Here is a 23,517-nt window from a genome sequence, read left to right as displayed (position 1 = left end):
AACTTTCTTCTTCATTTTGACTTAGTTTTTGTCAAATGAATAAATGGCACAGTGCAATATACCATGTGTCGTTGCTCATCTGAGGTTGTATTTGCCTAATTTAAAGCCCCGGTAAGGTCTACATAGTTTTTATCTCCTGATTTTTTAAATCTTAGAGTTGACAGAGGGTGTACTTTGTTTTTACCATGACTGCATGTTTATTTTTACTGCAGTTTGAGTTTAAAACACTATTCAAACAAAGGGTGTCTTCTGTAACGATTTGGCTGTCAATAGTCTTAACGAAAGGCTGCAGGTGGGTGGGGCTTCTGAGCTTCTAGCTGTGTTTCTAAGATGACCACATTAGAGATAACAGCTCTCACTGAGATGACTGAGAACCATTTGTAGAAAGAAACTGAGTGCTTAGAGCAGACTGAAGCCTGAGCTTTTAGCTTATAGGGCTACAGTACATACAGTATGCCTCATTACTTGATACAAGCATCCACAATTTGAACAGAAAAGTGGTCAAAATCATAATAGGTCTGCTTTAAAAAGCACAAGGGCTGTAATTCAGGGCCTATGTGGCTTGGAACAAGAAGAGGAAGATTAAATATGAACCATATCAAGTCTAATATATGCCTTTTTATAGAAATTGTGATCTAATAACTGCAATTTTGCTCCCATTTGTTTGGCCAACAAGGTAGCTAGCAAACCGTAAAAGCAGCGGCAAGCACATTACTGATGTTGTTTGGGATGTGGCTTTTCTCTGCACCCACAACAGCTTTCAATCAAAAGAGGTCAACAAAACAGTGATTTAGTATTAAGTTATAGTGGATCTTTTCTCCTCCACCAAGAGTGGCAATGACTGTGTGTGTGGGTGATGACAAAGTCGCCTTTTAAATAAAAAAAGGTAGCATTACTGTGGCAGAATATCTTGTTCCCTCAGGAAGGAACACTCAGGAAGCACAACCATAAAAAACATTACCAGTCATCAATTAATTTGATGAGCGCTGGAGTAGAGGCAGCTGACAGATACTATGAAATGTCCTCCAGCTCCATTGACTTTATGTCGTGAAACATCAACTGAATCGTACCATTATTTTCCTTTTACCTGATACTTCCAGAGGGAAATAGCGAGAAGACTTGGCTTCACTTTTAGTGCACTGGCCGGAGCCCAGTTGACTGTGTTTACTTTATTATAGGTCAGTGTGTGCACACCCACTAACTATAGCCAGGGCCTCAGCATATAAAACCCTAAATAATATGTCTACATTTAGAGAAATCATCGGGTGTCGCTGTGGAATGCAACACCATTGTGGTAAAACATTTTCACAAAAGAGCAAACAACCACTGGAGAAAGCCAGAAAAGGGACAACGACTTTGTGTTATGATACAATGTGATTGACACGTGTATTTTTTTGTGGCCGTATTATATATGGATCACCTATAATGGTTATCATGCAGCAAATACTTCAACATCCACTGTGGGCAAAGATGTTTTTGTGCAATTATTTTTTGTTGTTGTTTTTTTCTTGTTAAGAAATGGTAAAATAGAATCAGTGAAATGATTAATTCCATCTTCTTGCTTTTCTTGCATTGCATCAGGCCCTTTTAATTAATTAATATAGCAGAATGAAAAGTGCTTTTGTAGTTATTACCATTACAGTGGAACTTACAAATACCCCATTTAACGAAAAAGCCCAGAATGCCCAAAAATGCCTTCCGAATCATGTGACAAACCCTTGGCTTTCGTACTTGCGCTTCGCTGTATGCATGCATGCGTATGCTTTCTTCAGCCTCCACCACCTCCTCCTCCACCAAGAACTTCGTCTCCAGCCAGCATCGCCTCACTCAAAAGGGCGATGGGTGCTTCGACTTACGAAAATTTTCGACTTACAAAAGACCCTCGGGAACGCATTAATTACTTAAGTCGGGGTCCCACTGTACTTATTGTTGAGGTTATTAGAAACACCTCTGCTTATACTGCTGTGACAAGTCAAAATATCAGCAGTTAAAAGGGTTTATTATAACATCCCCGTTCTCTGTACTCACATACAAATCTGGCCCACAGTCCTGGATTTTTACCTGAAGTTCTATTAGAGACATTAACCAATGTGTAAGGAAACTTTGCGTGAGATAGAGTGGCATAAAGCTGGCATTCAGAAGAAAAGCTGTTTTTTAATGTACTGGTAAAAAGATTAACAAAAGCTGTGTCCCAATTCCTAGGCCGCATCCTTCGGAGGCCGCATTTGAAGGCCAATTACGTCACAGCCAGGCGACAAAGGCTGTCCCAATTCGAAGCCTGCTACAAATGCGGCTGACAAATGTGTCCTTTGTTTCTCTGGATTTCAAGCATGGGGTGTAACTATCCCAGAATTCATAGCGCAGCCCAGCCAATTTCAGTTTCCAACAATGGCGGCAGCTACTTAGTTTTAATATTACTCTTTCTGGGTCACAAAATAAACTATTAAGTTATTTTCATCTGCTTGGTTTATCAAGACATCACATAATTGCAAAAGTGCTCTGACGTTTTTGGAGACGTCTGTTACCCACCAGCTCAACAGCTAAACGGGAGGTCAAGGCTCACTAGAGCCGGCGAGAACACCGAACCTCTAGCACATTGTTTTCAGACCCCCCACAGTCCTTCACTACCCAGGTTAAACATGATATATAATTACTTGGATAACTTAAAAATGTTGTTATTTGGCTTTTTTCAGTGTTTTTTTTTTGTTTCTGAGTATATCAGTTTGACTGAGATTTAAGTTAAAGTTTTCACACAGCTGAATAAACATCAAACAGAAAACTGATGGTCGAGAATTTACTCCAATGTCGTGTTATATTTTAGGGGAGAAAGGAGCAGACGGTTGAGTTTATTAAACTCCACCGAGACAGCTGGGGATGCAAATTTGAAGGCTAGCCCGTCCCATTTCACAGCCTCGCGCTTCCGGGCTTCTCGGTCTTCTCGGTCTTCGAAGGACCGACCCCACGTAGACTGTGAAGACTGGGTCCTCCGAAGGATGCGGCCTAGGAATTGGGGCACAGCTATATAGACGGCATTGTCATATTTCAGTATATGTCAGGGAGTTAAATGGGTTCCATAGAAACAATGACTCTTATCCAGTGATGCTCAACTAATGGCAAACTTCTGGCTTCAGTAACCATGTGACCACGCCATGAGAATAAAGGCATTTTACTGTTACATGGAAGTTTTGGATTTCATTTAAAGTCTATTTACAATCATGCAAAAGAAAGTGGTTTCACTTGCCATGCCCCAAAATTCAGCAGACTGCAGAACCATCTTTAGCAGCAATAAGTTGAAGTACATGTAATGGCCCACTCTTCCTTACAAAATTGCTTCAGCTTCCTGAAGTTTGCAGGCATTTTTTTCCCATTTTGGTTAACCTTTAGCTGTGGAGAGCTGGCCTCACATTTAGCTCTTGAAGACTTTGGTATACAGAGGAGTTCATGGACAGCTCAATGACTGCGGAGTGGCCCGGGTCCTATAGCTGTAAAACAAGCCCAAATCATCACCCCTCCATCCCTGTGCTTGACATTTTCTATGAGGTGTTTGTGCACTATTGTGACCAGACATCTCCACTTTGATCCCATCTCTCCAGAGGACATTATTCCAGAAATATTGTGGTTGACTTCAGATGCAACTTTGCAAACCTAATCCAAGCTGCTATGAACTTTTTGAAGAGAAGAGGCTTTCTCCTTGAAGTTTATCCAATTGTGCTGTCATAAACTTTAACATTTAACATGCTAACTGAGGCCTGTAGCATCTGAGATGTAACTCATGCATTTTTTTTTCAGCATGGCACACTCTGACCTTAGGGTGAATTTGGTGGTAGCCCACTCCTGAGAAGACTATGACAGTTATGACATTGTGTTAACACACACCTGAATAGTCCCAAAATGTTTGCTTTTTCAGACGTGGTCACAGCTTTGATGATTACTTAATTAAGTATATTTGATTAGCAGCAGCTGGGTATTACTTACCCCCTTAAATGAAACAGAAACATATTTAGTTTTTTACACCAGTCCTGTGAAAACTTTGTTTGTTTGTTTGTTTTTTTACTACATACAGATGTTGCCGTGTGCAAGTTAAACACAAAGCCATAGCTAGGAAACAATTTGCTGAGAGAAAGAACCTGCCATGAGGTTCAAATAGGTTCAGTGCACTCAAATGAAACAACAGGCTATAGATGCCATGTGTAGTTGGATGGCTTTAAAAGTAGCTTCATATTTCCTCCACTATAGCCTATGTTTAGGGTCCTTTGCATAGTCTGAGGTTTTATTGGCAGGAATTTTGAAACTTGAAAAAGAGTAGGATAACCTTAAACAAGCGTTAGATCAAGGGTTTGAATCAAATAGAACTGGGTCCACAAAAGTAGATATTAGCTGTGACATTAGTTTAACTTATCTTTTCTCATCGGATCCATTTGGGGAATTTAGACATACTAAAGACCAAAACTCCACACAATATACTATAAACAATGAACCCCCCCACCCCCACCCCCCCAAAAAAAGATCTCTTCTACTCAGTGGTATAAACTTACCCCAAATTAGGGGGTCATCTGGGCCAGTGGTCCAAAGTTAAAAGGAGCGTTACCCATTCATTTACCCACACAGCCTTTTCTAAACACTGGTCTAAATAAATTGGATATGAAGCCTGGATGCTAAGCAGGCATCATATGATCTTTGTTTCGTTCTGGCAAACGAAATTTGACAAAAAACACAGTCGATAGCAAAGCTCCTCCGATAACCTAAACACACTGGCACGCAAGGACACACACACACATATTCACACATGTCTCAGTGGATCATATTTGCCAGCAAATCCATATGATTGTAACATAAACACAGTGATGCACAAAGAGGGAGGTCTGGGCCTTGTAGGCACCTGAGTGTTTGCAGACATGAAGGTGCGCGTTTGTGTGTTTTCTTTCGCCCAATCCCCTCGTGTGTCAGAAAGTGATTTCATCCCGCTCCGTACAAGCTGCTTTTGTCGAGCCATCGCATCTTACTCACCACCTCCCCACCCCGAGCACATTTAGAAGAACAGATGAATAAATGGACGAGGGGGGAAAAAAACAGTAGACTAAAACCACAGTGGAACTCAGCGATGGTCAGCCAGGCCCACCACGCCTCAGCAAATGTTTGTCCAAACCTGTTATTTCTGGCATTGTACTGTCTCAAAGAGATCATTTTATTCTCTGAGAGGAATGCAGCAGCTATAAATAGTCTGGAGATGAAGGAGGGGAAATCAGAGATTTGTAGAGTAATTACAGAGTCAGAGTTGAACCCTTCTGTTACGGCTCATTTTTCATCAACCTCTGTCTCCACGACTGTCTGACTGAGTGACCGACTGAGGTAAAAACGGGCCCTTTTTTCAATGGGAATGCAAGTCTGACCTGATATTTGACCTCCATTTTTATTTCTTCCATGCCTGTTATTTACTCTCTACCTCTTGTTTGTCACAAAACCAAGAGTGGATAGATTTGAATCTCTGTGAGGCACAACTGATTTTATTTTGGAACACTTACCTCAGTATTTTTAGTCTGAAATAAACAAACAGAAAATGCTGCTTTTTGTCATTTTCATATCAATATGTTTGATGACAAATAAGCTACCTCCAAACCTTATATTCCAGATTAAAACCAGCCCTCTTCCTCTGCATTTGGCAAAGCCTGCACCCCTCCAGCGCGAGGCTCATTTTGGGCCAAATTACTCACTCCGATGTAAGACAGATGACACAACGAATATTGCATTTGAACGTCAAGTCAGCAGTTTGTGTCTGATTCAGACTCATCTGAGGTCATTTTTGTTTGATTTAAGTCAATTAAAGGTTGAAATGATCGCAAAACATATATACATTACATAAACATACACATGGCATGCAAATAACTCATGTTCAGTCCAGCAGTGCAATATAACGTCCCAATCTAACTGAGTATGTATATATATATCTATATATAGATAGATAGATAGATAGATAGATAGATAGATAGATAGATAGATAGATAGATAGATAGATAGATAGATAGATAGATAGATAGATAGATAGATAGATAGATAGATAGATAGATAGATAGATAGATAGATAGATAGATAGATAGATATGGGTGTATGTATGAGCAGATATATATGTGGGTATGTATGTGTATATATGTATATATATTTATTTATGTTATTCAAGTCCTTTTTTGGAACCCTGTGTTGGAGAATTGTCCTAATTTGTCGGTCTGATGACAATAAAAAGTCTTGAATCTTGAAACGCAGTGATAGAAAGGCTTCTGACGCACAACATTCCCTAGCAATGACAGGGTGGGGGGAAAAATAATGTATAACATGGAAAATTTATATTAAGCGGAAATGAAGGTAGTCAATACAAAGCGACAAACTAAAACAGTCAAAGAATAAAACCTTCACTCTCCTTTGTTTCCAGAGAAAACTCAAACAGCCAGGCGAGTTGCCCTGACAGCACTTGTGTCTTAAATGATCTTTGTGGAGTATAAAAGGACTTTTAGCTCGTAAATTGCTGTAATTATCAAACATGCCCTTCTCATTTTGCACAGTCAGACTTCGTTGGCAAATTCACCCCAGCAATTAAGGAAAGCTGGAAATGAATGACAAGTAATGGTGTGGCCCACATTACTCAGATGAGGGCAAGCAATCCAGAGACAGAAGGGTGTAATGGTGGGAAATGTGCAACACAGACTGAGAAGAATTGCACACTGAGTGGATTATAAACTGTGTTTGCACATTTATTCATAATAATATGGATGTGTTCAAGGCAAATCCTGTTCCTGCTTGTGTGTTTTTCATTCACTATTAGTATTACTAGGTATGAATTGGTTGCCCCCCCCTCCCCCACACCACCACCACCACCCTCCAGCTCTTGAAGACTTTGTGCAGTGTTCAGTGTCACTTTGTTGTGGTCCCAGGGAGGAGCATAAAAAGGTGGTGGTGGGGGGGCACGAGATGCAAATGATGGCGTTTCAGAACACTTTGCAGCCAATCATAGACAAATTATGGCTCCGTGAGGATTTTGCTCAACATCTGAAGTGGCTCCTGAAGCATCAAGAGAGGAAAGAAATGTGGAAATGTGGAAAAGTCACTCTATTCTAGTTTTTCCTGCAGCTCTTAATGGCGAGGAACATAATATTAAAACACATTAAAACAAAAACAAAAAAAGATTTTTAAGTGGAAATATAAGCTGTGTGTGTTTAATCAGCACAAAGGGATTCAGTCAGTGATGAGATATTTGTGAACTTTGTAGACAGATTTCTTTGGCAATATTTCACATTTAACAAAATTTTCACTTTCATAGTTCAAATAGAAAGAAAAGAGAAGAACATGCTTGATTCCGATGCGCCCTGGGTCTCTGTGACTACCTATGCCTTTTTTAGCAACAGAGAAATGGCGCCTCTATGTGGCCACGTTTTAGTACTGTACTTTTTAATACAACAAACGTGGACTGAAGTAGGACAGCAAAATTGTTCCATGCCCATTATTTTATTTTTTATTTTTTTAAATCAGGAAAGGATTCAGCAGTTAAGCACATTTTAGGTTTAAAATGAGCACATTTCCCCACCTAAAACCAAACAGGACATTGTGGCTATTCTTTCTCTATAAAAGGTGAGAAAGAAGCCGGGAAAGGATTTCTTTTATTATTATGAAAATTATATTGTCTGGAATTATTAAGACGTAAAAGAAAAATTAAAACTTGTTTTAACGTCTCTTTTTTTAAATTAAATTATATGACTTATTATTGTAGTTAAAATAAGAGCGTACATTAGAGGTGGGCGTATCATTACCATTAAATATCGATACCAGTGTCGATATTGGTACTAGATTTGACTGATAGTAGCACAACAGGATGTGGGTTTCTAAGTTCAGTATGTAGCCCACTGAATTCTGTTAATGCTTTTTTTTTCTTAACCTTTTTGTGTTGACTGTTTCAAAATACATGAAAATTTGATACCTTGAAATTTTGAGTTATTAAGTGGTTTTTTTTCTTTAGATAATATCCCACAATGTTGACTTAAGACAAAAATAAATAAATAATTAAATAAAAAATAATAATCTGTGGTGAAAACACGCCTTCATACATAGTTTAATGGGAGACAATAAAAAAAAAACTTTTAGAGTAAGTAATAAAAATGTTACGTATTCACCCGTTGCTTTCCGAGATACACAAACCAACTGATGAGGTCATAGTTCGTGTGAGTGGTGAAGGCTAACCTAACCTAACGGTCGGAGGGGAGCAATGAAGCTGTGTAACAACCATTAGCCAAATCGTGAATAGGCCACCGTTAATCAGAGCAGTAACGTGCATTTATCTTTTTAGCTTCAGAATAATATGGCTATGGAAGCGGAGAGCCAAAAGGTGAGTGCACTGCCAAGTTTGCCCTTGCCGCTTTGCGAGCAATTATTTTAGCTAACAGCTAACGGAGCTAAGGTAAGTAAGTAATGCTGGGTTATGTTATGTGATATAAACTTTATCACAGTTAGTTTTCGATACTTTTGAGCTACTTTATTTCCAATAAATTGTTGGTTATAATCTTAGTTTACGTGAAAAATACATTAAGAAAAATGCTAATTAACTTGGAATTAACTTGTGCAATATATATAACTTGGCAACATGCTAGCTAAATAGGTTAGTTCAAAGTAGCTAAGACGTTAACTACACTTTAATGGGGCATGCTGTTTACACGATTTAAACCATTTTTACCTGAGAAATATTAATGCTCGTTGAAGATAATTTTAAAAAGTTCGTGTTGTTTGAGTAACTTTTTTTTCTCAATTTGCACACAATCCTTTAAACTATAGGGAAATATACTGATTAAGTTAATTGCTAATCATTTTTCACTGTGTTGTATCCTCCTGACAATTTTTCTCCATATTCTTTGGACATTTGAAGTGAATCTTTAAAGGAATTGAATTGTTACCCAGCCCAGAGGCTGTTTCTTGTGTATAAAGGTTGAAGGTACATCTACTTTGGTTTAAGAACCTGCTGTTTAATTATTTATTTTGTTAGTTTTGATTAAGTGTTAAGTTTTAGAGCAGAATTTCCTTGTGAACATGGCTACATTCATTTTACGAGTCAGGTTGTGTAAATAGAAGTGGGATTCATAATCTCTGGCCACTTTAAGTAAAGCTAGTTACCTATTCCTTAAGACACATATGTAATCAGCCAATCACAGAGCAAGTAAGTGACTCAAAGTCACTGAACAAGTAATCCTGCTGCTGCACCTCTTGGTCTCAGTGTGTCAGAAACTGCTAATCTTCTGGGATTTTCCCACAAAACCATGTTTAGGATTTAGAGAAAATGGTCTGGAAAAGATAAAATATTCTGTGAGGGGGAATCTCTGAGTGAAAATGCCTTTTTGAGGTGAGGGGACATAGGAGAATGAGCAGACTGCTTTGAGCCGAGAGAAGGCAACAGTAACTCAAATAAACACTCGTTATAAGCAAAGTATACAGAAGATCAGCTCTGAAGGAGCACCACTTTGAGCCTTAAAGCAGATGAGGTTCAGAAGCAGAAGACCACACACGGTGACACTCTTGTCTGCTGAGAACAGGAAGCTGAGGTTGCAGTGTGCAGGGGCTCAAGAAAACTGGAAAACCTTTGCCTGGGCTGAGGACTGTCCCAATGCCTTTCTCTTGACACTTCAGGTCCCTTAGTACCAGGTGACCATTGTTTAAACACCACAGCCTGCCTGACTCAATACTATAATGATCTCCACACTCACCATATCTCAATCTAAAAGAGCATCTTTGGGATGTTGTGGAATGAGAGAATCACATCATGGATGTGTGTGATGCTGTCATGTCAATATGGACCATAACCTCTGAGGAGTGTTTCCAGCACTTTGTCGAATCTGTGCCATGAATGCAAAAAGGGGCCCAACCCAGTACTGGCAAGGTGTACCTAATAAACTGTCCAGTAAGTGTAGCACTTAAGTTTTAATACTCATAATCTTGACTACTTTCTGGGAAAGAAATTAAAAAATCAGGCCAACCTCATTACGTGTAAAGCTTCTTACTGGCCCAGAGTAAGACCAGTACACGCTGTCTTTGGGCCTGAGTGAACAGAGATATGTATTTTCCACTTTACATTTGCACAATAATGTACACATAAATACAGAAATTTTGGTAGGAGAAATAAAATAATTGCTCTTGGCTTGAAAGCTGGACATGAAACTTTTCACACAAAATTATATTTGGTGTTTGTTTTTTTCCCAGAGCGGGGGCAGTTCCTCCCTAAGTGATGTGCTACTTCCAGATGATTATGCTGACAGCCTGACAGACCACAGCACCACCTTTGGCAACGTGATCCCTAACAGGATTTTTGTTGGGGGACTTGACTACAGGGTGAGGGCTGCTGAAATAATGTAGAGCAAATGATTCAGACCATGATTTAAAAGCTCTTTTGCAATGATGAACCAAACTAATGTGTTTCAAGGTCAATGAGCGTGACCTGCGGCACATTTTTTCTCAACACGGCACAGTGAAAGAGGTGAAGATTGTCTTAGATCATTCAGGAGTGTCGAGGGGGTGAGTTCATTGTCTTTTTCCTCTCATACACAGAGTGCGACTGAATGATAAAGTATGCACAGCTGATTTTCTCAGCTTTGACTTTAAGAGTTATAAGCGTTATTTACACATTTACTGTCACAGTAAAACACGCTCTGCCTTTTGTTTTTTTAACAGATATGGGTTTGTTACATTTGAAACCCAAGAAGATGCTCTGAAAATCATCAACAATGTAAGTAGTTTAGTGTCTTGCTTTGGAATATTTCATGCATATAATCATGCAAGTAATCTGACTAGAATTTGTTGTCTGTACGTTTGTTTATGTGCTGTTACAGACTAATGGAGTCACTTTCAAAGACAAGAAACTCAGTGTTGGTCCGGCTTTTCGAAAGCATCAACCTTCAAGTCAAAGTAGGTTGACGGTCCAGTAGTGCAGGTGTTTGAACATGTAGATTAATTGTTATCAGCAGTTCTAAAATAATTGTGATAACTGGAGTACTAAATTTCAGGCTTACGGTCGGTCCAGCTTTTACAGGCACATTTCTTGTGATGGCTAAAGACACCAGATCATGGTTCTGTGGTTTCATTCTTTTCTCAGCAAAGAGCACCTCTACAGCCAGCCTTGAACCTGCCATGTCTCAGCAAACATCCTATGGGACCTTCTACCTGACCACATCCACAGGCTCTCCCTACACTTACCATAATGGAGTTGCCTACTTCCACTGCTCCAACATAAATACTCCTTCCTACCAGTGGCTTGTAAGTGCTCATATAACACCCATTTAACACTTTCAGTACTATGCAGAAGGCTTGATTTTATGCTCAGTTTGCCTCAGCTGGTAGTAGTTTGTGGTGTAGCTCCCTCTAGTGGACAAACTAAGCAATGCAAAACTAACAACATAATAACATACACCACCACTACCCTAATCAGCTGTTATAAATGCCAATTTGGTTTTAACCAGTTTATCCAAGGGAGCTGGTCTAATAAGAGCTCATGCGTTTGTGGTGTCTTTTCTAAAAGAGACAAATTTATACCCACAAAGACCAAACTTGCATCTCCAGTTATAGTTGCAGTAACGCAGATGAATCAGAAGCTCTTTTCTAACTTTAAATATTTGCATGATTGATGACTTTCTTCCAGCCGCCATCTTCGCCAATGGGCCCCCATCCTTATCAGCCTGTGTATGAGCAACTATCCAGTCACCACTACCAGGTCAGCTCAGCCTTTCAGGGATCCAATCATTTCTCCCATTGGTGCCATTTAACAAGCACAGCAAGTTATTTAACAGCAAACTTTCTTTCTGCCTACTCTCACTGCAGTGCATGCCAAACCAGTATCAGTGGAATACACCCCAGGTAGGCAAAATGCAGCTTGACTTTAGCTTCAGTTCAGGAGCGTTTGGCCAGTTTTGACCTGTTCTTGATGTCTGTTCTCCAGTGGCAGATGCCATCCTATGCAGTCTTGTACCCCCAGCAGTCACAATATGTTTACCTGCCTGCTGATGGAGTTTCTGTTCAGCCACCTGTGTTGTTCATGGAGGACTCCACAGTGGAGGTGCAGATTCATCAAGGAAGACCAAAATGTTGCACATTTATTTAACTGTATCTATTCCCTTGAGTATGTTTTATTTTGTTAGATAAGACATGATACATGACTGTAAAATGCCTTCGATCTTTCTGCTATATTTGTAGCTTGTGTGCAAAATGAAGTAACGTACCATATTATAATTCTGTCATGACTATTGAGGAAACATGCTGTTCAGGAGGCACTTACTCTGTCCTTTTCTTCTACGCTTGCAGTTTCTTGAGCCAACAGTGCAGCATGTTTACCCAGTGTATCCTCAGAGAGCAGAAGAAATGGCACCTGCTGTTCTGCAGCATGACCCTGGAAAGGTAAGAAATGGATATCCCTCCTGTAAGCCAGCTCATAAATAAAAGGTCCTCGCAGCAGGTGGGTAGAGCGTCTGTGCTCTCGTTGACATCATAAAGAGCCAAGAGGCAAAAAAACCCCTGCACAACCAGTATTTAGACCAGTCTGAAGCCTTAGCATCTGGTTCAGAGGGTTTAACTTGTATACTAACATGATTATTTTAAACTTTGGCCATGTTTAATGTGAACATCCATCATTACAGCAAATTATATATGACAGTAAGTAAAGAAAATAATAATAGGTCTCTGTGTCTGAGTAGGGGAGGGCTCAGGTGCAGGTGATAAGTAAGAGTGTCTTTATAGCTAGCACTCTTATATATCACCAGATTGCTTTCTCTGTATGGTGTTTCTTGGATGGTCCCAAGTTATAAAGATGCCAAAGTAAGAGTACAAGTTAGATAGATGGAGTCTAAATGAGGAAATTATTTTCTTGCACACCCAGTGTCAGACTGTACCACTGCTTCTCCTCTGACTCTGTCATGGTTAGTGTAATAGTGTTCACTGAGTCATAGTGTGTTATTTTTATTTTTTTTCCTCCCTCTGCAGAATCTAAAGTTTTCACCCTCGTGGGTCCATCACAAGCCAAGACACCGCCGCCACATCCACCACAAGGAATACCACCATCTGCCAGAATCAATAGAGCCTCCAGACGCCTCCATGTTTCACACTCCCCAAATGTCAAATGTAGGCTAAATCCACCGAGGGCTTTACAAGAGAAACGAGTTACACATCTAATTTTAGTCACTTCCTTTTTGCCCTATGGGTAGCTGATAAACCTCAGCCTTACAACACAATAAAGGTAAGCTTTCATCTAGTTGTGCAGTCAGATGACTGAGATTTACTGTTACAGTGGGGTTCTTTTCTTACGCTGTATTGTTTGTTGTTGTTTTTTTGTTTTTTTACATTTAGGCACAAATAGTAGCAGTGGTGAAGTATCCCAGTAACAAGTATTTACTTTAGTGTGAAAACACATAAGTATTCATAGCATATCTTGACTTGATCAAAATAAAAGCTGAAGATGTTCATGTGCAGTAATTAGTTGTACCCTCAAGATTACAGTCATTACAGTCCAGTCATGACCTTCATGGACTGAAATTTGGACTTCAACTTAAATATGAATTATATCAAATCTAACAGTCAATTTTATAGTAATTTGTTCAATTCCAGCTATTTGTGCTTAGTCATTTAAAATAGACAAATTAGTTTTTATACATTTAAAATTGTCTGTGTGGTTTTATGACGTTGCTGATCGTCTTTGTTCATTTTCTTTGCTTTTGTTCTGTATTTTGCTTGAGGTTTTCAAGCTTAAAGCAAACTGTAAAACTGAGAAATAATAAAAAAAAAAATAGCTCTGTAATGTCACATGACCACCAAAGCTTGTTTTGTTCTCACATAATTTTAAGTTCTTCAGTGGTAATAAATGTTTCCTGTGGTGTAGTCGCCATGTTGTTTCCATTTGTAGGCAGCGATTCTGAAGTGGTGCCTGAAAGGATGGAAAATGGGAATATTTAACAGTTTAAAATAACAGCATGTTTTAAATGTGCAGATTTAAAGTAAATGGGTCAAAAAATCAAGTAAAGCCAGACTGATTTATCGGTAGATTAATGTTATTGGCTTGTAATCGCTATTTGCATATATGTATCTGTGTCAGGATTTAGAACAGCCAATAAGTGAAAATGATAAAAGTAAAGAAGAGTTGGGGGGGGGGGGGGGGGGAGAAACACCCTTCAACTGTGTTATCATTGCTGACATTGCACAGTTTGTCCACAAGAGGGCACTCTGTAACTTCCCTGTTTGCCACAAACAAAACAACCAGTTGCTCCAAGCAGTCAGGCAAAGTGTACTTAAAGTGTAAATAAACAACTACACATAACAAATGTGGGACATGTTTTTTATATTTTAAGAAGCAAGAAGAAAAAATATCAGACAAAGTTTCAGATTATCTGGTCTTAAAAATCCTTTATTGGGTCTGTGATTTGAAATGTACAATATCAAATTAAAATGTTTTGAAGTTGTAGATGACTTAATATTAATTTTCCATTTCTAAAGCAATGATCACAGTGCAAAGGATTTGTGCCTTTTAGAGCAAATCTTTCAAATTGAGTGTGTAACACAGGATTTGCATTATGAATATGAAATCTGCATACATCAGTTTAGCACAGATGGGATGAATATAGTTTTTTAAATGCTCGGAAGGATTTGTAAACTCTAGACATTATATGTGTGGCCACCGTATGGGATAATTGCAGCTGAATAATGGAGCAGTCTGGCACTGATGAATCAGGGATTTTATGTGTATGAATGGGATAAAGGCCTTGGCAGAGTGGCAAAGCCAACAAAATGCCAGCTTATTAGAATAACAAGAGATGGAGTCTCGTGACCTTAGGTTGAAGTTTTTAAAAAAAAAAAAAAAAGTTGTGTGTCTATGCATAAGTAGCATTATACTGTTTTTATGTCATTTTCAGAGTTTTTCCAGTTTTCAAGATCTGCTTTACCTGCTGTAAAACTGAAAGTAAGCTTTCACATATGTGTAATACACATATTACAACACATTAAAATAGATTCTGTGACCCAGAAGTGGCAAACAGCATCATATTTAAGGTCTCCTGTTCAAGCTTAGTGTAAGGGAGCAAACTACACTACACAGTCTCCCAGGCTCTTAATCAATAATTATTATTTTTTTAACTGCTTCATACTTTATAATGTCACTTTTAGGCCTTACATGGACAATAGTGAAATTGGCATACTGAAGCTTTGGCTTGGATTTCCCTCCATTAAATAGATAAATAAACAATGTAAACAAACTGTTGTCAATACTGTGTATCATGTGTATATACAATGCTGTAATCTTTATTAATAATATCAACTGACAAATAATACTGGATGAATAACAGGTTTACATGAAAAAAATGTCAAATGTCAATAGAAAATACAGGCAGTAATGTAAATTTCTGCTTTACTGAAGTTTTCTTTCTAAAGCTGCCCCAACACGAACCATTTCATGGAAACAGAGTGGGACCCATACCATAAAAATGCTAGGATTTGGATTTAGTGTTTCTGTTATCATCACGTACAGGCATGCGTTATCATAGGCCCTAAATGGGGGTGTACACGGCAGCGCTTACTTTGCGAAGCCTCCATTCAAAAACCCACAGTAAACATCAGCAAACCTAAAAATTGAATAATTAATTCAACAACAGTGTAGCCTGTTTCCATAAATGATTGAAATATATGCAAAGATGACATAATGTCCAAGCTAAACACTATACTTGGGCACTGTAGCAATGCTGATGTCAATACAAACACAAATACTGATGTTCACAATTTCAGTAGAGGCTTTAGTGTATCTATATTTGCTATTTAGCTCTAACATTTGTTACATTACACTCAGGGCCACAGCAGTTCTGTGATTATGGCTAGATAAAAAAAAAATCAATTAAAAAACGGTAAAGGTAGATTTAATTATCCCTTAAACAAGTTTATGACAAGATTTAATCATTTTTCGTTGTAGAAATTATTGATTATCCAAAACAGCCTGAGGTACAAACAAAAAACTGTAGCCTTCAGCCCCTCAAAGCCGTCCAGGATCCCTGAATGACAAAATTCAGGAAAAATACTTGCTCCGACCCTGGCATTTGTACAGTTAGGAATCTATTTGAATGAGAAGGACGCAGTTGTTTTGCACATAATGTGATCACTGACCCGTGGGGCACTAGCAAACTATGGTGTTTTGATCAATAGTGATGAACGTGTGAAAAGTGGACAACAATAACTCATCATCACACTGTGCGTCGCTATACATAACCAGATTTGTTTTATAAAACCTATTTGGATGACAATACTTTATGCTGTGCCATCACACAGCTACTTTATATAAAAGGACAGCAGCACAGAGGGCATCTATTGAGCATCAGTCGGGCCCCCACTAAAATAACAATGGGAAAGGTAAGTTTATTATGTTACTGAAAATACAGAATTAAAAACCAAAGCAAAACATTAACCTTGAGCTAGGAGCTTGAATGAAAAAGGAGCTAAAAATTTGCGAATGCTGTGAAATACATTTGCAGATCATATTCTACGAGGACAGAAATTTCCAGGGTCGGCACCATGAGTGCATGAGCGACTGTGCTGACCTGCACCCCTATTTCAACCGCTGCAACTCCATCCGGGTGGAGAGCGGCTGTTTCATGGTTTATGACAGACCTCACTATCTTGGCCACCAGTACTTCCTGCGCAGGGGGGAGTACTCCGACAACCAGCGCATGATCGGAATCAATGACTGCATTCGCTCCTGTCGCATGATTCCCATGGTAAGCATAAGATTGTATTAAAGATGCAATGAGTTAATATTATTTAGAAGTGGGCATGTTGAATTGTTGAATTATTGGAGTACAAAGCAAGGTCAAAGAAAGAAGACATGTGCTCAATAAATTATTAATAAAACTCAAAGTAACAAAATGAAGAAGCTAAAGTAAAATAAAGGCTGACTTGGATCAACAGGTAGAAACTCTAACACAAACTTTGTAAAGGAACTGTCATTATTATTAGACAACTTGGAATAAAATTGATATAAATTTAGTTTTGGGGAACATTTCAGAATATAAATCCTTGACAGCTAATGTTTGACCAAAACCTTCATCATATTTGGTTCCCCACATCCAGTTGGCTCAGATGCTGGGACCATCTGGTCGTCCCTGCTCCACAAAAGAAACATAAACTGAAGAAGAACTTTTTGGTTAAGGATGTTTTTCCATTAGATTGTCTTAGATGGACTGTTTTACTCTTCCATAGTGTCTGACTAATAAACATTGTTCTGCAGCACCGGGGCTCCTACAAAATCAAGTTGTATGAGCGTCCAGATATGGCCGGCCAAATGCAGGAGGTGAGCGACGATTGCCCCAACGTCCAGGACCGCTTCCGTATGTCTGACATTAACTCGTGCAATGTGGTAGACGGCCACTGGCTGCTGTACGACCAGCCCAACTACAGGGGGAGGACCTACTACCTGAGACCTGGCGAATACCGCAGATACAGTGACTGGGGCGGTGCGAGTCCAAGGATCGGCTCTCTCAGGCGAATCACCGACTTTAATTAAAACCTTCTGAACCTTGTTCCTTTGTCTCTTCTCAATAAATATGCTGGGCTTAAACTGCTTGTGTTTATGTCTTTATCCAAAAGAAGACAGCCTTGATGTTTAAACATTTTTTTGCTGTAACATTTAAACTTCTTGTAAAACAATAGTTTGTTAGACAAGAAATGTTTGTGTTGACTTAGACCATTTCATGCCGCTTTCTTCAGAGGTAACGAGAAGCAATCAGTCCTTAAATATTCCAGACGACTCTAAAAAGTTTAAGCAACCAGGAAAAAAACAAACAAAAAGCAGCTGACACCACTCTGGTCTTTTGTTTGGTTTATTGGTAGTACTTTTTAAAATATTTCACATGAAATATCTCACATCGGCATTCTCACATAATGATGCGTCTTATGGATCCAACCCTGGGACTCATGCCTCCCCACTCATGAAACCTCCTGTATTCACCAGGATGTATCAGGTACTGCCGTCCCCTGTAGTGAGGATGCTCGTAGAAGATCCAGTAGCCATCCATTACGTTGCAGGAGTAGATGTCATTGAAATGGAAGCGTTCATACAGGGAGGGGCAGTCATCTGTCAGCTCCATCATCTGTCCTCCAAGTTCTGGGCGCTCGTAGATCATCAGTCTGTGAGTGCCTTGGTGCTGCAGAAATGATGATTACAATCATCAGTGTAGATCAGTGAAACCTTTAATACAAAAATGCCCAACTGAGACTTACCATAGGGATCATACGGCAGGATCTCACGCAGTCGTTGAATCCCATCCAGCGCTGGTAGTCTGGATATTCGCCCTTCCTCAGGAAGTACTGGTAGCCCATGTAGTTGGGTCTCTCATAGACCATCCAGTTACCACTGTCCACTCTGATGGAGTTGCAGCGACTAAAGTGGGAATGTAGGTCAGCGCACTCGCTGCTGCACTCATAAGAGCGACCATCGAAGTTCCTGTCCTCGTAGAAAATGATCTGAAAGAAGTTTATTCAGGGATTTTCGGTAAATTGGATGCATGCTTGATTAAATTAAAGACATTTTGCTAAAAATACCACACGTGAAGTGGTTCTGCATCACTGGTTTTCGATGAATAGTCCATGCAGGTATGCAGAAGCACAAAAGGAACAGGATTTTTTTTTTTTAAAAAAGGTATCCTTACCTTACCCATTGTGTCGGCTAACTTTTGTCACACTGTAGCAGCAGCCGTGGGCTCCAGGCTGCCTTTATAACCCATGGATGACCTGTGTCATTGTGATTGAGAACAATGACTGGGCTGGTCAGCTTTTTCACACAGAACATATTTTTTTCTTGTGCTTTGTTTGGTGAGGTCTGCAGTGCAAATCAGCTGTTTTTTTTTCTGAGCTGAAGCTGCCCCTTGCATTTGTTTAATGGCCTACACATAAAATCCACAACTAAACTAAAAATACCAACAACTATTGTCAACAAATCCCTAAACATATACAGTATTTACACTGGAATGGTGAAAGATGGTATATAGACATATCACCAAATTACATTCACGTGTGTTAGGGTACACATTTTACACATTGCGTATAATTAAATGTATTAATGTTAATGCTAATAGCAAAGATGATGCATTTGTAAAAGTGATAAAAGCTGCAGTGAACATCTTTCACATGGTACTGCTTTCAGCTGCCACTGCTGCACCCTTGTGCAAAGTGGCAGCAGCCTTTTATAGGTCCAACAATTCAACCGCTTTTTTTATGTCAGCAAACAAGTTGTTTTAAATAACCTCTTGTCTGTTGTGCTTTTGTTTGGTTCTTATCAGCTTTTTCTGATACGATGTTTAATACACTCTGTGATTATTTAATGCAATGGAGATACAGCAAGTATAACGTGCTATTATTAATGCATCAATACATTTCAATCTGTATTGTTAGGATTATTTGATTTCTTTGCTTGTCATATGACAATTAAATCATTACTAATTTATTTACATATGAATCAGTGTCGATACTGTGGATTAGGAGCATCGTGTCAAAGTAGTATTGCCTAATTTAAAGCATGATTATAGTCTTAATCATGATTATAGTCATCTATAAATATATATATGGTGTACAGCATGCATTTTAACTGCAAGAGGCTTATTGTGACATTGTAATTATTCATATCTCAGAACCTTGCAAAGTTGTAAAGTCTATAAAACATATTTCTGTAAAGTTTTATTGCAGTAAAAACCCATATTTGCCAGAAGTGCAACACTTGATCTTTTTCATACAGGGGTTAGCTTGTTCAGGCAGTTTGTTTTACTATACTAATATTACTGGTGTAACTTAGTCAGTGAACAATGGATCTATCAGAATTCAACCCTTATAAAATACTTTCCCTTCTATCAAACAAAAACTTAAGGACATTAAGAAGAACCATTCATGTAATCCTAATACAGTTATCCAGTATAGTGAAAACTGAAAAATAGATGATAGATGGTTAATAAAGTAGGGAATGTAAGTATTGTATGTAAAGTTGTATATTATGCAAATGAGAGCAATTGTTCTACCGGAAATATCAAAAAAGATTGCCAAAATGTGTTAGTTACTGATTATTCAAAATATAAAACTGGTTTGCCCTTGTTTTTAGCAAAGTTGTGTTAAATAAAAAAAATATAGAAAATTATAATGTATTTATTTAAGTGGGTTTAAAGATTTAGAACCATCAATATGTGAACTGTGAATATACATATATGATTGGGTAAATCAGCTATTTATTTTGATTGAGGACTGAGTTGAAAAACAACTTACCCAGATCTGTGTCCAGTCTATTTATTATGTGCACCACACAATAAAAGTAAATTATACATTACAGCTGAAACTACATTCAAACAATGCACAAATCACAGTTTCAGGATAAAACAAAGCTTTCTCTTTTTGCCTTTGACAATTTGTTAATATTAATACAACAAACCATCTGCAAAACCTTTTAGCCAAATAAAAGTCATGGGACAGTTAAGATTCTGTGATGCGTCTGAGGGAATTGAATTTCATGTCATTACTGCCGACTCCTTTGAAGTCCCTGTACTCTCCTGGCTTCAGAAAAAACATCCGGCCCTCATAATTTGGTTGTTCAAACATCAACCAGTAGCCCTCCATCACCTTGCAGGACTGCATGCTCGACATGTGATAGTTATCCTGGATGGAGTTGCAGTCATCTGTCAGTTCGTGCATCTGGCCTTCAAAGTTTGGTCTTTCATAGATCCTCATATTAAAAAGTCCCTTGTGCTGTAAAAGTTATAAAAAGTATATATTTTAAAGGAATGAAATCATAGTTTTGCAGTTGAAAACAAATGTACCCAGCTAATGCTAATGCAGAGGTACCGAAAAATTGCTTTAGGCCTGGAAAGGAAATGGGAATAAGCTATATGCTAACTTTTGTTGAAGAATGTGTGTGCTGCTGTGTCACGTGGGAATCTTAATAGTAGTTCTGGAAAGTTGTCTTTTGAAAAATGTAAGTCCTTAAGCTCTTGCTAGGTAGCATGCTAACAGGTAGCAGATCTTATAGGCTAGATATATAAGATCTATACATAAAACAGCTTTGATACAAAATGTTCATTCATGACTAATAAGTGTAACAAAAACGATCAATTTTTTAGCTCAAGTTTAGACTGTTTGGTTACTTTATGCACTTTTTCTATGGTTTTAAGGACTGTGGTAGGCTACATTCACATTTGTGGCAAATTGCTTTATAGAAACATAAATTATGTTTCTGGAAAGAGAGATAAAAAAAGAGATAAAAATGCGTGATAGAAGCTATATGCTGGACATATATAGAACAGATATCCTCTGCTTCAGACAACGAAGTTGAGCTTCTCATCTAATGGGTTACACATGAATTCAACAAACTGATCCTTTACATTGCTGACTGTCCTCGTCTTTACAAATGATTATATTATATTTACCGCAGGGACAATGCGGCAGGACTGAATGCAGTCGTTGAAGCCAAAGGTATTCGTGCATTCGGGATATTCTCCCCTGGTCAGGAGGTACTGCTGGCCCATGAAGTCGGGCTGGTTATAGACTATGAATGTCCCGCTCTCCACCCTGCAGGAGTTGCATTGGCTCAAGTGAGAGGCAATCTCAGAGCAGTCGCTGACGCACTCAAAAGAGCGGCCTTGGAAGTTACTCTCCTCGAAGAAGATGATCTAGAGAAAAAGACACAAATTGTGTTTGTGTGAGACTATTTCCAGAGAAAGTGTTCAGAGTGTCTGAGATTATCGTAAGAGTAAGTCATATCAGACAGTGCTGCACGGCAGAAGTTACAGAATAAAAATACTATTGAGTTTGACACAGTATATATAGAGTTCAATGTCCTACGCCAGCTGCTGCAGGGATCTGTACCCTGCATTACCTTTCCACTCATGGTCGCACGATTTGATTTCTGTTGTTTTTCTCACTGGCGCGCTGCCTTTTATGCATCATGTGACATCCAAAGAATCTGCCTCAATTGTACGGAATGACTGAGTCAGCTCATCAGTATGGAAGTCTCTACTGTACTACACATCAAACTGTGAACACTGCAATTACTGAGATTTAACTTGTGCAGATTTAATGGCGGCAAAGCAAACATCTTTTTCATTATAGGACACATTTATATTTGTAGAGCATTGAATAATAGTGTTTAAAGATGAAAAAAAGCTTTGATTTTCGGATAAATGTATAATATTTGAAAGACGAAATGGTGCAGTTCTCAACTCACTTGACGCTGCATTTTTTAATTTCTTTTTTTTCCACACCATAAACAGGACAGACTTTGCATTTAGTTTTATGGCAAGACTGAAACAATAGAATCCATCCACTCTTTTAACTGCCTATTCAATCCAGGGTGACTGTTCACTGAAAGTGTGAGCACTTATGCAAAAGCAGAGATTTTGATAGGTCGCTGGTCTGGAGCATTCAGGTGTGTGTTAACACAATGCCACCGTTTCCCAGGAGTGGACCCAAATTCACCCCCAGGTCAGACCGTGCAATGCTCAGAGAAACTGCAAAAAGCCAAGCAGCTACATCTCAGACTCTACAGGCTTCGGTTAGCATGTCAAATGTAAAGTTCAATTAGACAAACGCTGAACAAGTATGGCTTAAGCATCTCCCAAAGTGGAAATGTTTAAGCCATAATGCACACATGTGACAAAAACCAAACATAGTATATCAGCACAAACATCTCAAACCAACAGTCAAGATTTGGGTGTTTTGCAGCTACAGGAACTGGCCAACTTGCAGTCACTGAATTGAAAGCATTTCAGTCAAAGGTGAGCTCATGTGTCTGACAGCTAAAACTGTCAAAGTTCATTAGCCTTCATGTATTAACAGTGCATATGCACAGGTGTGAGTGTAAATCATCAGTGATTTATCAGGACTGAACCTTTTTAATTTAAATATCTGGTATTCTTTATCTAATTTTATCTTTATTAAAAATAGCGTCTATCATTACTGGATGCATCTCTTACCCTTGTATTTCTTAGCTTTATCTGACTGATGTTGGCAAATCTGATTTTTTTTTTTTTTGTCTCTGCAACTGACAGCTCACATGCTCACGTGCTCTCCCTCCTCCTCCTTTCTTCTTATTTTTCTTGTAAATTATTTTGTCTTTATTCATGTTAACTTTGAATCCAAAGGTTTTTCATTTTTTCATTGTTGTATGTTTTCACTTGAGCCACGTTGACTGTCTCAGGGAAACAATCATCACCATCCCTGCTATTTCAACCCAAACCCAATGTTTTCTATTTATTCATAAATGATCATCACTCCTATGGAAACACTTTGGAAAGATTTCCCATTTCTGTATTACTCATTGGACCTCTGAACCATTGGACCATTGGACACTAATATTTTAGGTTTCTCTCCCTTCCCTCCTACATCATAGTCACCACTCTCTTCACTTCATCTCCAGGTAAACTCATAGTCACCAGTGCATATGTGTCCTAAATCTGACAGTAATTTTACATGGAAACTCTTTTTTGCACAGGATTTAACATATTA

General features: G+C 38.6%; 4 protein-coding genes across 7 annotated transcripts; 2 read left to right on the top strand and 2 right to left on the bottom strand.

Moving 5' to 3' along the window:
• The first annotated feature begins 8,153 nt into the window (after positions 1 to 8,153).
• Positions 8,154 to 13,809, top strand: LOC146681818 (protein boule-like). 2 transcript variants are annotated; one of them, XM_085448054.1, is made up of 11 exons: positions 8,156 to 8,368; positions 10,228 to 10,356; positions 10,448 to 10,539; positions 10,696 to 10,750; positions 10,854 to 10,929; positions 11,117 to 11,277; positions 11,660 to 11,731; positions 11,839 to 11,874; positions 11,957 to 12,073; positions 12,319 to 12,411; positions 12,994 to 13,809. In XM_085448054.1, the coding sequence occupies exons 1-11, from the start codon at positions 8,342 to 8,344 to the stop codon at positions 13,138 to 13,140; spliced, it is 1,005 nt and encodes a 334-aa protein (XP_085304180.1). In that variant the 5' UTR covers positions 8,156 to 8,341; the 3' UTR covers positions 13,141 to 13,809. The 2 variants fall into 2 exon arrangements, with proteins under 2 accessions (XP_085304181.1, XP_085304180.1); XM_085448055.1 differs by lacking the exon at positions 11,957 to 12,073 and having other exon boundaries at positions 8,154 to 8,368.
• A 2,525-nt stretch (positions 13,810 to 16,334) lies between these two features.
• LOC146681817 (gamma-crystallin M2-like) lies at positions 16,335 to 17,581 on the top strand. Of its 2 annotated transcripts, XM_085448057.1 has the most exons (3): positions 16,338 to 16,392; positions 16,515 to 16,757; positions 17,267 to 17,581. In XM_085448057.1, exons 1-3 carry the CDS (start codon positions 16,384 to 16,386, stop codon positions 17,540 to 17,542), a joined length of 528 nt encoding a protein of 175 aa, XP_085304183.1. In that variant the 5' UTR covers positions 16,338 to 16,383; the 3' UTR covers positions 17,543 to 17,581. The 2 variants fall into 2 exon arrangements, with proteins under 2 accessions (XP_085304182.1, XP_085304183.1); XM_085448056.1 differs by having other exon boundaries at positions 16,335 to 16,757.
• Positions 17,582 to 17,912: 331 nt separating this feature from the next.
• Positions 17,913 to 18,761, bottom strand: LOC146681816 (gamma-crystallin M2-like). 2 transcript variants are annotated; one of them, XM_085448058.1, is made up of 3 exons: positions 18,687 to 18,761; positions 18,259 to 18,501; positions 17,913 to 18,182 (listed from the first exon to the last, which is right to left on the bottom strand). In XM_085448058.1, exons 1-3 carry the CDS (start codon positions 18,693 to 18,695, stop codon positions 17,913 to 17,915), a joined length of 522 nt encoding a protein of 173 aa, XP_085304184.1. In that variant the 5' UTR covers positions 18,696 to 18,761. The 2 variants fall into 2 exon arrangements, with proteins under 2 accessions (XP_085304184.1, XP_085304186.1); XM_085448060.1 differs by having other exon boundaries at positions 17,913 to 18,175; positions 18,249 to 18,501; positions 18,687 to 18,695.
• A 1,729-nt stretch (positions 18,762 to 20,490) lies between these two features.
• LOC146681815 (gamma-crystallin M2-like) lies at positions 20,491 to 21,901 on the bottom strand. The gene is made up of 3 exons (XM_085447730.1): positions 21,890 to 21,901; positions 21,441 to 21,683; positions 20,491 to 20,763 (listed from the first exon to the last, which is right to left on the bottom strand). Exons 1-3 carry the CDS (start codon positions 21,899 to 21,901, stop codon positions 20,491 to 20,493), a joined length of 528 nt encoding a protein of 175 aa, XP_085303856.1.
• Positions 21,902 to 23,517: the final 1,616 nt, after the last annotated feature.

The sequence above is a fragment of the Copadichromis virginalis genome, linkage group LG23, assembly GCF_057382275.1.
Source record: "Copadichromis virginalis isolate Kocher_CV1m ecotype Utaka linkage group LG23, C_Virginalis_male_GT1.1, whole genome shotgun sequence".
Taxonomy (NCBI): domain Eukaryota; kingdom Metazoa; phylum Chordata; class Actinopteri; order Cichliformes; family Cichlidae; genus Copadichromis; species Copadichromis virginalis.
Note: the sequence above shows the minus strand (reverse complement) of the source record. Positions and strands in the feature narration are given on the sequence as shown.

Bases quoted from the DNA above. Each gene is read 5' to 3' on its own strand.
- LOC146681816 (XM_085448060.1), bottom strand. The intron at 18,176-18,248 runs GTTGGGCATTTT...TGCAGCACCAAG, and splicing joins GATCCCTATGGTAAGTCTCA to GCACTCACAGACTGATGATC.
- LOC146681817 (XM_085448056.1), top strand. From the start codon at position 16,467: ATGAAAAAGGAGCTAAAAATTTGCGAATGCTGTGAAATACATTTGCAG. The intron at 16,758-17,266 runs GTAAGCATAAGA...ATTGTTCTGCAG, and splicing joins CCTGTCGCATGATTCCCATG to CACCGGGGCTCCTACAAAAT.
- LOC146681815 (XM_085447730.1), bottom strand. The intron at 20,764-21,440 runs GTAAATATAATA...TAACTTTTACAG, and splicing joins CCTGCCGCATTGTCCCTGCG to CACAAGGGACTTTTTAATAT.
- LOC146681818 (XM_085448054.1), top strand. From the start codon at position 8,342: ATGGCTATGGAAGCGGAGAGCCAAAAG. The intron at 10,357-10,447 runs GTGAGGGCTGCT...ATGTGTTTCAAG, and splicing joins TTGGGGGACTTGACTACAGG to GTCAATGAGCGTGACCTGCG. The intron at 11,732-11,838 runs GTCAGCTCAGCC...CTCTCACTGCAG, and splicing joins TATCCAGTCACCACTACCAG to TGCATGCCAAACCAGTATCA.